Source organism: Podarcis filfolensis, assembly GCF_964270895.1.
Source record: "Podarcis filfolensis genome assembly, chromosome: 2".
In the NCBI taxonomy this organism is placed as follows: domain Eukaryota; kingdom Metazoa; phylum Chordata; class Lepidosauria; order Squamata; family Lacertidae; genus Podarcis; species Podarcis filfolensis.
This window is the reverse complement of record NC_139605.1, coordinates 86,788,657-86,806,186: the sequence shown is the minus strand read 5'-3', so window position 1 is coordinate 86,806,186 and position 17,530 is coordinate 86,788,657. Positions and strand designations below refer to the sequence as shown.

General features: G+C 41.3%; 1 protein-coding gene across 5 annotated transcripts in view; it reads right to left on the bottom strand.

The window, feature by feature from the left end:
- GAS7 (growth arrest specific 7) overlaps nt 1-17,530 on the bottom strand; it is a 139,530-nt gene that overhangs the window by 12,379 nt on the left and 109,621 nt on the right. For all 5 annotated transcript variants that reach the window (XR_014544297.1, XM_083597926.1, XM_083597927.1 and 2 more), the window contains exons 6-10: nt 11,133-11,222; nt 9,152-9,267; nt 5,257-5,331; nt 2,819-2,897; nt 366-494 (exon numbers count right to left, since the gene is read on the bottom strand). Coding sequence is in view for 4 of the 5 variants with exons in the window: in XM_083597926.1 (XP_083454052.1) it covers nt 366-494; nt 2,819-2,897; nt 5,257-5,331; nt 9,152-9,267; nt 11,133-11,222 (489 nt within the window). In the remaining variant the exon portion in view is untranslated. The remainder of the gene's footprint in view (nt 1-365; nt 495-2,818; nt 2,898-5,256; nt 5,332-9,151; nt 9,268-11,132; nt 11,223-17,530) is intronic.

The window sequence follows — 17,530 nt, the reverse complement described above, 5'->3', positions numbered from 1 at the left end:
GATTCTTCCTCTTCTGTGTGATAGTTTTAGCACCACAGAAAAGATTAAAGGTGCTCTTCAGAGTAGTTCTTCAGATGTGGCAACTATTAAATTATTAGGAACGCTGGAGCAAACAACATTTAATAATATTAATATCTACACTATGTTCGTCTGAGAAGTCATCTACTTTGGCTTACTATAGGGCATGCTAAAAAGTTGAAGCATGAACTACATGCACTTGTTTCTTCAAACCAAAATAGATTTGGCCGGGGAAGAAACATAAGCTATCGTCATCTGTTTCTGAAGGTGGCATTGCCAAGTTATCCCTAACCTTCACGCAGCCCACTGACCCCCTCAAATGAACTCATCTGACTGCTTTGGCTTACCTTTTCCACGGATGCATACCGGCTAACCAGCTGCTTCCTCAGATCAGCAATGTGATGGTCATACTTCTTCATGTCTTTCTTGAAGTTTTCTCGGAAGTTGAGAAGGGGTTTCTCCACCTCTGCCTGGAGCTGAAACAAAGGGCAAGGGAAATTTGGTTGAGGAAGGACTAATGGCTGATAATTGATACACCTCTATTTTGGCCATAATTTTTTCAAGGTGTATGGCATAGGAAATTTCCAGTTTGCGTAGTGTGGGTGACACACTCTATTTTTATTTATTTGTTTATTCATTCATTCAAGTTAAATCCCACCCATCCTTCTGAAGGAGTCCATGCTGGCAAATACATCCATAATGGAACAATTTATAAAAAACCCCAATTACAATTAAAAATATTTTCTTATCCGCAGCATCTGGTGATTCCAGGATGGCAGGAGCACTATACTTCAGACATCAATTGGAATAGTAACAGCACCGGGGGAGAAAGTATTTTTAGCCCTGTCTCCAAGTTCTGTATTCCTGATTGAAATCTCCTCCTTGAAACTGCTATTATCCCTCCTCAGAGAAACAGACAGATGCTTGTAACAGTATTGTATTTCCCCCAACAGGACTAGCAAGCGCAGGTGGGGTGGGGGTGGGGAGTGGGTGTTCAAAAAATAAGGTGTTAAATAGCCTTTCCCCTCAGCAACGGTGTGCCAGTCAAAATGCTGCACATCCCAATTTAACAGAGAGAAAAGAGCTGGAGATCTGACCATGGATTTCCCGGTCACATCTGGTTTGCGTCTCAAACACAACGACATCAGTACTGTCTGCAAAGCAGACCTATTCTGTCTGAACCAACTGCAGGAACGAAAAAGGCAATCAGGGGAAGGACATTTCCACCCCAAGTCATGACTTAGATGCATGTGTACTACATAACCAGCCAAACACTGACTCAGTGTATATTTCAACATGTCTGCAACAATTGAAACCATGAAGCAGGCAAAATTTGTCTGCTGTCTAATCTCTTAACAACTTAATCATGAGAAGGGCAGTTATTCAGCTGAATCAATAGTCTTGGGACTGCTGTGGATTCCTTCCAGGCACAGACTGATGAAAAAAAGGTCACTTGAACTAATAGTTTTCTTTCTAAAGCAGTGCTGTGATAGCATTGAAGGTAGTTAATTTCTACCCATCCCAGATTTTCAGACTGAATACTGCCCCCAGCACACATATTATGCAGTAATCACACAACTCATACACCAAACTCCACCCACATTAACTGAGCTTGCAGCCTTGAGCACTGTGATTCCAAGGAAACTGGCAAATTTATCAGATGAAAATGGAAAAAAGTTATCTGCAGAACTTGTCTCTATCAGAGGATATGCACCCAATTAAGTGATAATTCCACAATGTGCTAACCTATTTTTCTGCTTATTTCTAAGCTGCTAACCTTTGAATAAGGCTGTTTATTATTTTTAATCGGAAGTGCAATTCAATGATAAAAGCTTTCAGATTTCACTATTTTAATGCTTTAATCTCTCCCATGGACTTGACTCATAGGACTTGAAAAAGATCAACTTTGGCTGGTTCAAGAATGGTATTTGCCCAGATATGGAAAGAGGATGCTGTTCCAACTATGGAAGAGTGGCTGACTATACTGATGGATTACGCCGAAATGGCAAAATTAACGGGTGTGCTAAGAAACCAAGAGAATTTTTTATTATTATTAAGGAGTGGGGAATATTTGTGGAATATTTGAAAAATCATGGTATGCAACTAAGTGCATTGGTAGGGTTAACTTAAGCAGTTAAAAGTATAATTAAGATTAATTGTTGAACAATTCAAAAATGGAGTAAAGTGGAAAATGCAGTGTTAAAAATTTAAATAAGAAACCACAAAATGGGGGGAGGGAAGTCTGACATGTATTTGTATTGCAAGTACAAGACAGTAAGATGTGTATTTGTAAACTTTTGAAAATGGAAAATAAATAATAATAATAATAATAATAATAATAATAATAATAATAATAAAATAATTTTGGCTGGTTCATGCCTAAAGTTTGCATATGGTGCTTTCTTAGGAATCAATGAAGGGACCACAGATCAATGGCAGAGGACATGCTTTGAGTGCAGAAGGTCCAAAGTTCAAACCTAGGCATCCCCACTTAAAAAAAGGATTGCAGAACAGATTATGTAAGAGACCACTGCCAGCCAGAGTAAACAACAGTCTGGCCTGATGAAAGGCAGCTTCCTATCATCCAGCATTAGAGGGCCACAACAGTCATTTGCTTAAATAGCTTCTGATTTTGGGAAAAAGCAACTCACTGGGATCCTTCTGTTCTCCAGACATCTTATCCAGTTTACCCATGAAAATCCCGCAAATGCAGCTTTTATGTAAAACTGCACCCCAGTTTTCAGAAAACATGTTCTGCTGGTCTCAACCCCACACAGAAGATTCCTTATGAAGTGATTACCTTGGAGGAAAACTTGAGGTGAACCTCTGCTTCATCAGCCAGGCTTTTCTTCAGCTGAGACCAAGACTCTCCAAGCGTCCTGAAACATATGTTACGGGTAAGAAATTTACTCATTCATTAGCATCCAATTCTCATCATTACAAACGTACGTTTCTGTTAGCAGTAGCATTCCAAATACTACACATAATGGGAACAGTTGCATTTCAGAGTGCTGAACTCAAAAGACAAAAAATGTAAATTATCTTACATAATTTTTCTCTCTAGACTCATGTTCAGATTCACATTCGGGGGAAGGAAGATGAGCATAATTATTTTCAGCAAAATCTCATCCCATTTCCCCCATCCACCCCCTGGAATAAATTACGCTCACAATCCCTTAGTGCTGTTTAGGCTCATAATTACCATTCATTTGAGACAAACTAGCAACTTTTCTACCTGTGCTCTTACTTGTAGTTATAATAATTCAGCAGAGGTAACTAATGACTTCTTCAGCTACTGATTCGAGTGTGTAATTTGATACTTTTTAAATACCAAAAGGGATAGCTTAACCATAAATTGAAGCATAATATGTAGAGTAGCCATAAAATGTTGATTAGATCCAGAGTGTCTCCCATCAGACTCCAATTACATTTAGGAAGGTTTTACCTAATGAGGAGCTGTTTGGATGAGTTGTTTGTTTGTTTCTTAAGCCTCAAAATGTCAAACAATTGAAATGAGCCCATGACAACACAGAGAATTGAATTAATTTTCTCAGGTGACAGAAAATAAACAATGTGATTTCTTTTAATAGCCTTTTCAAACATGTCTTCCAAACTCTTAGTAGCTCCTCCAAGCAAAGTGTCCAATAACTTGTGAGAATTAGTCTAGTGGAGAGAATAATAACATAATGGCTATCAGTTTAGGCAATGAGCTGGAAGTTTACATGAGTTTCATCATTGAAAAAGACAGGATATAAATGTAATGAATGCCAGGTGACAAAGAAAGTTAATCTGCCTTGCTACATGTCCCCCCCCCCCAATATCACAAAAATTAAATAAGTTCCATAGCCACTGAAACAGAAGAAATGTACAGGGTAAGTAAATGATACTGGACAGTTTGCTAGTGTCTGAAAGCCATCTTAATACTATAGACGGACATGCTGAAATCCAAAGTATTTGTACAAGGCAGGAATTATTTTGCCTACATCTCTTTTGGAACCAGGAATTGAATGCATCCAAGCAGAAACCCAATTCAGTATTTGGTATGCAGGCATGCCCCATTAAAATTCCTCTTGTCCTCCAGAGTAGAAAATGAATAAACTGTGAATTCCTGCAATCAATATACTCTCCTCCAGCAGGACACAAACATTAAAAGGAACAAGGAATTTGTTAAGGGAGCAAACTAAGTTATCAGATGTTTGCGATTCAATTATACTCTGTGGCAAGAAACATCAAAGGGTCTGTAGAGACTCCTTAGATGAACAAATTTATTTAAAGACTAACATTTATTTTGGGATATATTTTTGTAGACTAGAGTCTACCTCATCAGATGCCACGGAGAATCTAGAATAGATGGAACTGCAAAGACTTAAAATAAAATGCGAATCACATTTCTGAGTTGGAAAGGACTTAAAACATGTGGTCAAATCCCCATCGCAAGAAAATGAAACGTATCAAAAGGCTGCATTATATATGCTCATTGACCTCATTTGCAAATAACAGTAAGTCACGGTTAAAGGCTCATTTGGACTGAACAGTGTGCTAGAGCACATTGCCCAGTCGCTTCCACTCCAGCTTGTCCCCTAGTGGGAGAAACAAGCCATGAAGCCTGAACCTGAGATGTGGTTTGTTTCACTCTAACAAACCATGACTACTCTTCGACATAAAGCCATTGTTTGTTGTTGGCTTGCTGATCTGGTTTATTAAAGAGAAACAAAACACAATCCCAGTTTGGACCTAACAACAAGCCAATGATTCATGGCTGGTTGTTCCCACTGGTTGAGGCCCAAAGCAGGAGTAATCAGGCGGTGTGCACTGCTCTGTCTCAATAAGCCATTAACTATGGCTTACTGCTACTTGACAGCTGGCCTGCTATACAGCTGTGCTGGATTGAAACTTCCATGGAAAGAGAAGAGGTACATTTCTCTAGGATCCTTACTTTCTCTTCTAACTTCCAAACACTTAACACATTACTGAAGTATCAATACCCTTTTTTTCTTTTCGTTTTTTCAATGGATAGGTGAGCAACTGATCCTTTTCTTCCCCCTCAGAGTACAAATTACAACCTTTCATTCTTGTGCTGATTTCCAAAGTAAGAAACCAGACAGGGTGGGCCCAGGGTCCAATGTCGATCCCAGACAGAAAGCAAGAAAGAGCGGAGAAATTATTTAAGTAAAGGCACAGGTTTTATAGCTACATGGGATTTCATCCACTCTCACAATGTTAAGACTATGACCTTACCCTTCTTCCTGGGCAGCCAATGAGTTTTGTGATAGTTTGGACAAGTTCTTGGCATATTCTTCCTCAATCTTTATCCTGGAGAACAGAAGAACACCAGCAGAAATATATCATTTAGAAGAACAGTATCTCACATTACACTAGATGTTTTCACACATTGTATAACTCAACTTGCAAAACCCAACAAGCTGAGTAGTCATTATTGAAAATCCTCACCAAGGTAATACAGGTCAATTCTTGTGTCTTCAACCCCAACCCCATATATCTATGATGATGGAAAGAATAGGTTGTGTGTAACAGGACAAAGCAGCTCCACCTCCCTGGTATGTGAAACCAGGTTGGACAGCTCTTTCCGACTCGTCAAAACAGCTGAATCTAGTCCAGCTCTTACCAGAAGCCAAAGCAAGATTTCAGTTTTCTTTAAGTCAAAAAATGTATTTATGATGCAAGAGCATCCACCTGCAAGAGGATCTTTCTCTGCTACTCCTCATAGTGAGATATTCCATTGTTCTACATAGCCCCATCAATACAAACAGGCTGATAAATAAGGTGTGATGAACAAGTAGCCCTTTGACAATCTGCTTGGTCTTCCTCAGGGTCTGAATCTTCCCCTTCCAGGTCTCCTAGCCTTCCCTTGGCATCAGACACTTCTTGAGACCCCAATTCCACCCTCCTGGGATCATTCACAGACTCCTTTAGCTCCAAATCCTCAGGCTCCCCCCACTCTTCCTCCTGGCCATACCATCCCCTCAATGAAATTTCCATAGGCAAAGGCACCCCTTGCAAGAAACTCTGTTGTGCATCCAAACTCAGTGCTAAGTAGGACTGAACCCCTCATACATTGGATTATATGTGGGGAGCTCAGTCCAGCTTGGTCTGGATGTGTGGGAGAACTCCTACCTGAGGAAACTCTCTAGTGCACCCAGTGCTTTTTTCACTTTTTCACAACATTTGAAAAAGAAAGATGCCAATACTCTGTACCCTTGAGTACCTACAGAAACAAAGCACTGAGTGCATCCAAGGTTTCTCAGTTTGGCTGCTCTTTGAAGTGCCAAAGTCAGGGCTTCAAAGCACCTCACAAAGAACAAGGAACTGCTAAAGGAAGGCTTTTTTCCTGACTTCAGGACTTCAAAGCACCAAAACACTTGATGTCATTTGTTACATTACGTGACAGACAGGTGGGCAGCCCCATCCACCTTTTAAGGCAGATGCTGATGCAGCTCTGGTCTGTGGACTATGCTAAAATCGTGGAGCTCTGTACTATGCTAAAATCGTATCTATTTGAAATACCTACACACACCCCAACACTGTGGGGAGCAGTGAATAGTCTCCCAAGCAGGGGTCAAATACACCCATAGAAAAGACACTGACAAAAAGACAGGTGCCTAAACTGCTATTGTGGTTTTTTTTAATACCCCCCCCCCCACCAAGCCAAACCAAACATCTCAGTGTCAAGCAAAAACAGAGTTGTACTATTTGATAAAAACTGCTTGGGGGCCTTTTCCAAGTTTCCCCCTTGATAAAGACATTTTCCAAGAAGAGGTGAGAACGATGTCAATCCATGTAAACTCCTGTTTCTTTTGTAAAGCTGTGAATGGCCTCTGCTCTCCCATTTCCATGGAAGATATGTGATATGGCTATGTAATATATTTATGGACACATATTTATATATTTGCCATTTTGTGCCAAAGGTTACTTTCTGTGCTCAAGAGCTGTGTGGATTTGTTGATGATCTATACTCTGTCAAAAGGATTCCCACTTGTCCTTATGCTTAAGATTTTCCACTGGCACAATACAATGTTTTCCTACCAATTCACCACTGTCCAATTGAAATGGGTAATGGTAGTGGCGCCTTCATTGTCCTCTGACCAGGCAAAGTCCACTCTGGGAACACAGTGTTCCAGTTCTCCATTGCAAGCCATAGAAAAGTAAATCTCCATCCTATTATTATTATTAGGAAAGCTATTTATAACAGTGCTCTTTTTCTTCTAAGAGTAGTTATAAATAATGAGCAGCTATAAATAATAATCGTTTATCTTTCTCTCTCGCGCCTTCTCCTTTCATGTCCTGCATATATTTTGAGTTATTTAAACTATGTTCTAGCAGAGCAGAGGCAGACCGGATGGGGTGAGGAAAGATCCCCACCCCTGGACGTGCTAAAGTCACTGAAGATCGTGAAGTAGAGAGAACTCAAGAGGATTTGTACTTCTATGATTCCTAAGTCTCTACAGTGAAGATTAAAATGGACCCTTAGTAAATACAGGGATTCTACTAATATAAAACAATATGAAAAAATTAAATGCCTTGCTAGGTTGCAACCAGAATTTCTTAAATCCGACAACCCAGCTTTATGATTTCTGGAGACACAGGGGATGAAAATAGAGATCTCTTGAGCATTCTGTTTGTTTGTTTACAGGACAATCCTGCAGAAAAATACTAGGGGAGGTCATTTTTGCTCATCCCCCCCCCCAATACAGCCCTTGTGAACTCTGAAAATCCACTCTAGAGGGTAGGGGGACTTTCTGGAATAGCATGGAAGGGGTCCCAGGTGTGTGTATATAGGGATAGTTATTTATTTATTTAAAAAATCGCCTCCCCACCTTCTGTCAGCCAAAGACTTCACTGGATCTAAGGTCCTTCTCTCAAGTCCTTCCATTTAAGAAGAGCAACTCCGGGCATATAGACAAATGTTATAAAGAGCAGCTCTGGGCATATAGATGTTGCTCCTCCATTCATGCATGATAAGGGACTTCTACTGTCTCCCTATTCCATTTGCAACGTATCCCACACCATTTCCAATCACCAGGACCAGGTTTTGATGGGTACAGGCTGCAGAAGATGTAAAAGTCCCATTCCATGAGGGTGAATTCTGTTCCTTTCACAGAAGGAAAAATAGGATCCAAGCTACAGAATTGTATGGCTGGGAAACTGGATCAGACCCATCAACTGACCCTTCTGGAATTAGTTGCCAGCTGAAATTAGGCACCTGCTTGATGTCTGAGTGGCTATCACTGCCTTCTTATTTAAGAAGACTTTCCTTGAAGTGTGACCCAGTCATTTACTGGAACGTTTACTGGAATACTGACTGAACAAATTTTAAAAATGGCTTCACTGTTTTTAAGACTCAGTATCTTTGGTATTTTATCCCATATTACCTTATTGTGCATCACTTCAATAGCTTCTTACTGTTCATGAATTCATAAAAACAACAACTGCAGCCACTGAATATTTCAAACCATCTTATTATTGAGAAAGACACACTAACTCACTTGACTTATTTTGAACCACCTATGACAGATACAGTATAAGCATGAAGTGTTGTTGCTGCCACGGTGACACAAGTTTGTGGACAAGTGTTGGGCAGAGGTGCATGTCAGAAAGCATGAGAAGGAGGGCAGGTAACTCTGCAGGCATACAGCATCTTCTCTGTGTGAACCACAACATCAAGAGCAGATATCATATACTATTTTACATGAATTTCACAAAAATGAATGCATGTGTTTCTAAAACTGAGCATTTCTACAGTGCTAACATAGCCACAAATTGCTGAATTTGGCCCAGAACCCCATACACAATGCCGATTGAAAAACTTGTTAGCTGTTGATCCTTTTGCTGAATATAAATGCCGTGTGTTCATGTTTGGATAAACCATTTGCAAAGCTTTAGATAAATGAGCTTATGAAAGTGAGAATAAGATACTGCTGGTAGTCTGTAGGAATATAAAGTAGTCAAGACAGAACAGGCCAAGGAACCCATCCATGCTAGTATTCGCCTTCCAAATTGTCAAGACCGGGTGTGCTTAAGTGAAAGCAAGTTATTTGCTAAGGGAGTAACGGAAGCAGGTGTCTCACTAATGGAGACAGAAACCAATGAAAGAAGAAGTGAATTTCCAAGTTACCTTTCCCGAATAAATTCCGCCATCTCTTTTTGCATTTGCTTTCCTTTCAGTTGTTTCTGAAGAAGAATTTCAAATCCCGAGACGGTGCTGTTTCCTTGAGGATCCTTCTTATCAGTCTAAAGGAAACATGCAGTTAGAATATATGCCACACTAGAGGCGTCAGAAGATGTGCCAAAGCACTTAGCAGCTCCGGCACACAGCAGATATTGGAAAGTGGGCTAAGAATTACCTCAAACGCCCCCAAGTCACAAGCTGGCAATTCTATTCAGGATATTTTTGCCTAATGCAACAAATACAACAGCTGCTAGCGGATCTTCAAAGACAACTTCAATAGAGCTAGCAGAATTTCCAGCAAATACCAGATCATTGCCACTAGGGGCTGCTCTGGCATATATGAAACAGGTAGTTAAACAGCAGCAGATTCTGTGTTAATAGGAATTGACAGTATTAATATAAGGGAGAAAACAACCCATGCTTGTGGCAGGGACAAATGACCAAGGTCAGAACAAGACACATATTTTTTTGCAAACTGGCATATAGGCTTCTCTTCCCCAGACTCTTACTCAGAATACCTCCTGGCCTACCACACAAGCCTTGCTCCCTGGACAGTTCCTACCTCTTTTCTATCCACTCTCTCCCTCCCCCGCTTATTTGTTGTTTCCCTACTGCTTCTTTATCCCTACAAGGCAATATTGCACAGTGGGTGCTGCAAGATTTGCATTTCTGGCAACCTCTAGTTGTGCAAGAGAATTCTGATGCTGTACATCTAACGTTTTGCATGCACTTGGAAATATCACATGAAATGTGAAAGAGAAAACAAAATGGTTCCTCGGATGCATGGAACTCAATTGAACTCCACTCTGCCCTCATTCTCTGTGAAGACAACCACATTATTTTTTTTATCAAGGGAGTCTAAATCATCTAATTTTATTGTTTACAAAAAAAAAAAAAAAAAAAAAAACATCTGCCCCTCAACCACAAATATTCTGGGTGTAGGAAAACTACATCCTACCCTTATATAATATTTGCAAACTCCCCTTCCCCTTTCAACCATCTGTGTCTGAATGAAGCAAATCATGTTGTAGCTGAATTATGCTAAGCACTTATTACAGAACAGGGCTCCAGTCCAATTGGGCTGTGGGTTCTTGGGTGATGATTACTCGTGAGTTTTTTCCAGCGTAAGTAGTTTGGCCATCTTGTTCCTTATACTACTCTCCTCTAAAGTTATCATTACGTTTGAAGTTGCAGGGAATTCTCTTATTTCTGTAAAACTTATCTACTCCAATTTTTTACAAAAGTTAAAGGATGTGTATGCTGTAATCCAAAACTAAAGTCCATACTCAGATAATTTATTAACTACCTTATTACTATCCAGCTCTCCAGGCCAACCAATCAACAATCAGCTTATTAAGAGAGCTCATCCCAGCATCCTGGGGACACCAGACCCCTTCTGGAAAGGTCTAAGATAAGAAAGGGGAATAATGGCTACACCAGGCATAGGCAAACTCAGACCTCCAGAAGTTTTGAGACTACAATTCCCATCATCCCTGACCACTGGTCCTATTTGCTAGGGATGATGGGAGTTGTAGTCCCAAAACATCTGGAGGGCCAAGTTTGCCTATGCCTGGGCTACACTTTAACACGATGCATTTGTAGAGGACCAGATGGGATGACAGCAAATCAGGAAGATGGTGCTTGAGCACATACATGCTGCCCAGATTTGTATGATGCTGGCTTCCGGGGTTACAAGCCCCAGAATATGACTCAACATAGGAGGCCATTGTAGTCACCCGGTCTTGCGTAATATGGCTGCAATGCAATTAGGTTGTGGAGGTGGGGAAACAACTTCTCCAACATCTTATGCACCTCCTTCCAAGCTTGGATTTTAACATGTTTGCTAACAGAGATTTTAGCAATATGCTACGTACTGTATGAATCCCAGTTGCTGCAGTAAAGAGCATATGGGTGGCTGCTCACTTACCCAGAAATAATCGCAGTAGCTCCATTCAGAAGGTTTCAGCAACTGCTGCTCTGGCATTGCGTCAGGGTGGGGGAACGTCACACAGTTTATCTGACAAAAAGGAAAGAGGAATACGTTGGACGTGCAAAGCAGTTCAGGAATATGGATGCATGTAAACAAAAGCTGCATAAATGCAACGCAGCTGGCTTAGGTTCTTGCTGAATGTAATGCTCGCTTTAACCAGGAGATGTCATAGAACGCAGATGTAAGAGATTTTGTGTGGTTGAAAGTCGCTGCAATATCTAGAAAGCAGACTCTAAGCAAAACAGGATCTCTGATCATCAAACCCTGCATGCCTCCTTCTTTTATTTAAATGAAGAGGGAGGATAAAACTAAGAATGTGCAGTACTTATTGTTAAACTAAAAGAGCAATCCTAGCTATGTCTACCTGGACTTACTTCTAAGCCCAAGTCCAAGCATGCATTGAATCCAATGGGGTTTATGGTCAGGGAAGTGGGGCTAGGATTGCAGTTTAAATCTTGCTACCCTCAAAATTGTTTGGATGTTCCTTCTTAAACAGGAACCTTCATGTTTGCCTTGCAATTTCACTTTAGTGATGAAATTCAGAAGGCAACCACTTCACTAAAAATGTTTGCCTTTGTGGAAATTCCTCAAATGTTTCACCCAAACAGGAACCTCCATGTTTGCCCTTCTGGTGAAATCTAGTAGCAGCTCTAGGTAAAACCATTTCTAATTTGGACCGGATGTCATTAAATGAGTTAAAGCTGCCTAAGGGATCTTACAAATGGAAAACCAAATTTTACACAACAGCCTGTGCCAGAAGTACACAGAAAGACCCAGTGAAGCTAATGGACACAATGGAGAGAAAACCAGATTAATAATAAAATCATTAGACTAATATTCAGATGTTGTACTTCAATGCATATTTTTTAAAAAGCGCAACTGGAAATTATTCCTCTCTGGATCCATAATTCACTAATTCATGAAGCCTGACAGAAAGCATTTATTTAAATTTATAATCCACCCAACTGCTTCATCTTGGGACAAGAAATAGATACTATAGTGCATGCCAAAATGCAAAGTTCTCAACGGTTTAGAGAGATTAGTGGGCTTGAGCTTTGATGAAGCTTCCTAGTTAGAGAGAGACCAAAAAGACCTCCTTAAATGCCCTTACTGTGTTGTTGACAGTGTACTTGACGAACAGAAAGCACTATCAAGAAGCTGTAGGGGACATTTAAAATATAATCTGCAAGCGCTCACAAAAATTGGGAGGGAAAGGATGATCAAGTTATTGCGTACAATTATTTTAAGCTATGAATCTCTTGGCCCTGTAAGGGGACTTGGGACATGTGTGTATGATTCTCCTAATAACACCAGGACAAAATCAAGGATGTACAGGGGCCTATCTCCTTATTGCTATGGTGGCACTAAACCCAGTCCTGTTGTGGGGTACCTTGATAACCTCACTCATTGAAGAAGAAAAAGAGGGGAAGCCTTGTTCAAATGTCACCGTTTTCCTGCCAGGGGAGAGGAAGAGCCTGCTTCTCTCTTTTTGAAACAAAGATGCTTGCTCTAGTGTTGGAGATGGATGGGGAAAGAACACACAGTTCAAAGAAAAATGTGTTTTTAACTAAATGTTCTCAGAAATGTGGAGGAGAGGTTAGACTTGTCTCCTTTCTATAGAACCACACAACAGCTTGGGTGGATGAGCAAACCTACTTCCATATATATAAGAAAAACATTTTTTAAAAAAATTAAAAAAACAAACTTTTTAAATACACCCATGCAAGAAATATTAATACAAGCAGAAGGCAGGGGGCTGCACATGCCATCCCAGTCCCAATAATCACCCCATGCACTGGCCACAGCTTCACCGTTTCCAACTGTCCCATGCAGAGTGAAGAAGGTATAAAGGGGGCTATTTGCATGTGTTCGCCTGAACTGTGCCACGTGTTCAAGTGAACACAGATGGAAGCCTTATTCATGCCATTCCCAACCAAAACAGTAAGGCCAAGGACATGGTAAGGCAGGGAAGGGGACACTGTGAGTGGGGACGCTGTGAACAACCCCATGTCACCTACTTGTGTTAATTGGCTCAATTGCCCAGACAAAGCTATCCAGATTAGGGGCATGTGTGAACTTGCAACAGGCACTGCCCAACAGACAACTGGGACAGTCAAAGGTACAGTGGTACCTCAGGTTACAAACACCTTGAGTTACAAACACTTCAGGTTACATACTCCGCTAACCCAGAAGAAGTACCTCGGGTTAAGAACTTTACCTCAGAATGAGAACAGAAATTGTGCGCTAGCGGCGTGGCAGCAGCAGGAGGCCCCATTAGCTAAAGTGGTACCTCAGGTTAAGAATGGTTTCAGGTTAAGAAGGGACCTCCGGAACGAATTAAGTTCGTAAGCAGAGGTACCACTGTATATCTTTTCTGTTGTAGCTGTGCTGACAATGCATTTGGATTTGTTTCACTTTTCCAGGGTATAGCTTGAAACACTACAAAATACATATAAATTGGGTTGACCCGATAGCCAGAAAGAACTCATGCACAAAGAAGTCAAGGTGTCCAGCAGTCAAAGGTGATTCTGTAATATGAAGACTGAAATGGTTCAGACAATCGTATATCGGTTCAATAAACCAAGATATGAATGAGCCTTTTCCTCCTTTCTTGCCCCTCCCTCTGGTACAAGCTATAATTAAATGAGGAAGCTTCTAACTAACTACAGTTTCCTGTTAAGTCTGAACCAGGAAAACCTTGGAACAAGCCAGGATATTAAACAAACTTCAATTCATAGTTGAATACCCTGGCTTGTTATACTGCTGGTAACCAGAGTTTCCCAGAATGAATAAAAACCAAAAACTAAGTTTAGAGACTTCCTGGTTTATATTGTGGCTCACTGAAAAGGAACAAAGGTGCTGGGTGTGTGAGCAAGAGGCTTGCTCATAACTTGGCTTCCTTAGGTAGAGATATGATCATCCAAATGTGGCCAGAAATTGGTCATAACCTGAATAGGAACACCACAGAAAAAGAAGTGCCCTTGCTGGTAATGCTAACAAGAGAGTGCACTGGAGTTGCTCTTATTAAATGTCAACAAGCAGAATTTTTATTTTATTTTTTGGCAGGGAGGGAAATGAACATTCATGAAAACTGGAATGGCAACACAAAAGAAAGAGTGTTTCATTCAAGTCGTAGGATGGGATCACAGAAGTTATGAGACACTGGAATGCAAAGAACCACATCCAACATATGTAACTCTAAGCCTCTCATGAGGTTGTCAATTGCCAGAAAGGTCAAGTTGCTTCATTTTCAGCAGAGAGGGTTTTTAAATATATATTTTAGCACTTGTTGGCACCTGAAGGGTGTCGCTGCATGGTGGATTATCACTTGCTTACAACATGGTTTGGAGACATTTCCAGATGTTTCAAATTTCTGATAAAACTTCTTAGCAGAGTATTTCCACTGGATGTGACCAAGTTTTAAGAGCACAATTTCTCATCCAAACTGCTGTAGGAGAAAATGCCACACTGGGAGTGTATATGTGAGACAGATCTTTAAGTCCTGTGTGCTACAGCAGAGAAAACTGGAAGAAGAACAAGGATCACCATATAAAGGAGCATTTGTGTCACAGGAAGAAGCTAGGTAATTTTTAGACCTCAGACTTAATGGTCTTACATGCCTATCTTTTTAGATCAGTGTCTCTCAAACTTGAGTCACCAGCTATTGTTGGACTACAGCTCCCATCATCCCACTGGCCCTGCTAGCTAGGGATGATGGGAGTTGTAGTCCAACAACAGCTGGGAACCCAATTTTGAGAAAAATTACTTAGTTGTGAAACACAATCAACATTTCTCCTCTCTCACCCACTATCCTCAGAAAGTTAGTAACTTCTGTATACTACCCATGAGAAAAATGGCTGTGTTCACACATACAGCTAAACCACAGTTTGGTGCAACAGGAATGAGCCCCTCAAGCTTATGACTACTCCTATGTGCCGCGAAGGACTTTTGACTGTGGTTTATTGACAAACAACAGTTTGCCTCGGTGTCAGAAAAGTCAAATGACTGATTGTGCTGTCCTGCAAATCTGGTAATCCCGCTTTACTGGAAGCACAAACCATAATTTGGCATTTCCAACATCGAGACCTACTTTGGTTGGCCTCTAAACTACAGACAGAAGTCTTAGGTTGTGATGCGAAGGGGGCAGACAGAGGAGGAGGAGGCGGGAAGTGAACCAAGCAGTCCTTGAAGTTTGGCATTATGTGTGAATTCAGTCAGCTGAAAAGGGCACTTCATAACATATTCCTCAGAAGAAAGATGCAACTCCAGTTGACTCAGTTGGCTAGAGCATGGTGATGGGGTTGGGGGTTCGATTCCCATATGAGTTGCCTGCATTTTCCTGCATTGCAGGGGTTTGGACTAGATGACCCCTGGGGTCCCTTTCCAACTCTACAATGCTATGATTCTAAGCGAACTCTTTGTGACACCCAATAGAAATCCCTTCTCAAAAATCAAGTGCTGGGCTTGAGGAAAAGAGTGGGAGAGAACCTGTGGTGCGGTACGTGCATGTATGTGTTCTTTGCTGCCTCTCCTGGTCAAGCTCAGTGGCATGGTTCTGCCAAAAAATAATTTCACTGTGGTCAGGACACTGCATGGCAGATGCAGCATTTGAATCCATTTGCCACTTGGATGAGATGGGCCATATAGAAAAACACCTGCACCACTGTTGCTGACCCACCAGCAACCCCCCCCCCCCAGGAGGTACAATATTAATGCAGATACTCAGAACCATGATACAGACGACCCACTTATGAGGCTGATTCCAAATATTACTGTAGCCTCAAAGAGCTTCAAAAAAACACAGTAATGATTCTTGACAAAGCCATTCACAAAGAGCAGTATTTTTTATTTTATCCTGCCTTTCCTCCAAGGTGCTCACAACAACCCCATGAGTTTGGTCAGGCTGAGAATTGGTGGGTGGCCCAACACTGTCCAGTGAATTTCATGGCTTAGTGGGGATTTGAACCCTGGTCTCCCAAGTCACAACACTTTAACCCAGGGGTGCCTAACCAGGGCACCACAATGGATTGAATCATCCCTAACTCCAGCTGCAATGTAATTGTGCCTTAGGATTAAGGTAATCACCCCTTTCAGCCTTCAATTTTGTTACTACATGTATGGCAGCTGAGCAGTAGTGATAAAACACACTGCTTCCGTTTCTTCAACTGCCTCTGACTGAATGGGGTTATCCCCACAGCTAGGTCTTCTTCACACAGCCAGTTGTTCTACAGTAACACCCCCCTGGGGCCCCTTTAAGTTCTGGGTTTTGTTTTGTTTCATGTTGATGGGGTGAAGTACGGAGCGAAAAGTGTGGAAACAGCCCCAGACACCCCTCACAAGATCTGAGGTTGCTGCTTTACGTCCCTTTCAACTCCGAATAAGTGTAAGCCATTAAGAGAGTGCATTATTTCTTGCAGTCCACTCCATAAAGTGCAAAATCCGAACGCCCCCCCCCAAGTCCAACACCCATACCAAATAAGCAGTTTTTGCTTGTGTTTTCTCTCTCGTTTTAGAGAACCCAAACCGTGAAAGGGGGGTGAAGGAGGCAAAGGAAACACTGATGAAACATTCGAACTAAATTTCAAACCTGGGAAAACTGAGTGGCAGCACCAAACATCAATCCTGTCACAAAGAAAACAGCACTGACACTAATCACCACCTCATATTCTAGTCCCCCTAATGTTCTCTCCACCACCACTCCCGGTGCTCTAATTCACACTGAGATGTGTCATGTTGTTTCAACAAATTCCTTTCCACTGCTGTAGCTAGCAAAAGAGCGAACCTCACACTTCCACAGGGAAATGTCCCCCACCCCACCCCTCTCTCTCTTAAATCATTGCAATCAAATCAAATATTTTGTTAACCATGGAGCCCGGATGACTGGGCCAGGTTTCTGAGCAATAATGGATAAGTTTCTGGACTTAAGGAGTCAAAAGAGGTTTGCCAGGATTCAAAGGCTTACATCTCATCCTCTCCTACTGAGAAATATCTAGCATGTTCGCGACCTCAGCCAAAGTGCATACTACGACAACTTAACGGGGCATCTTTTCAAAAAATATTCTTCTTCTTTCTATGGATCTTTAGCCCCTTCAGTCATCCATCAAAGCTGCAAAGGAAGCCAGCCTGGGGGGGGGGGGACCCTGACTGTCAACTTTTTATCATTGTGTGTGCTGCCCACAGGAACACTCCATTCTTAAGATGACTTCATTGGCTATTAATTGCTTGATCTACCCAGAAGCAACTTTGAACAAAAGGAAACACTGCTGCAACTATAATTTAAAAATCACAGCAGAAAGAAGTGCCCCCACCCTCCCCTTTTGCTTTCTGACATTTCT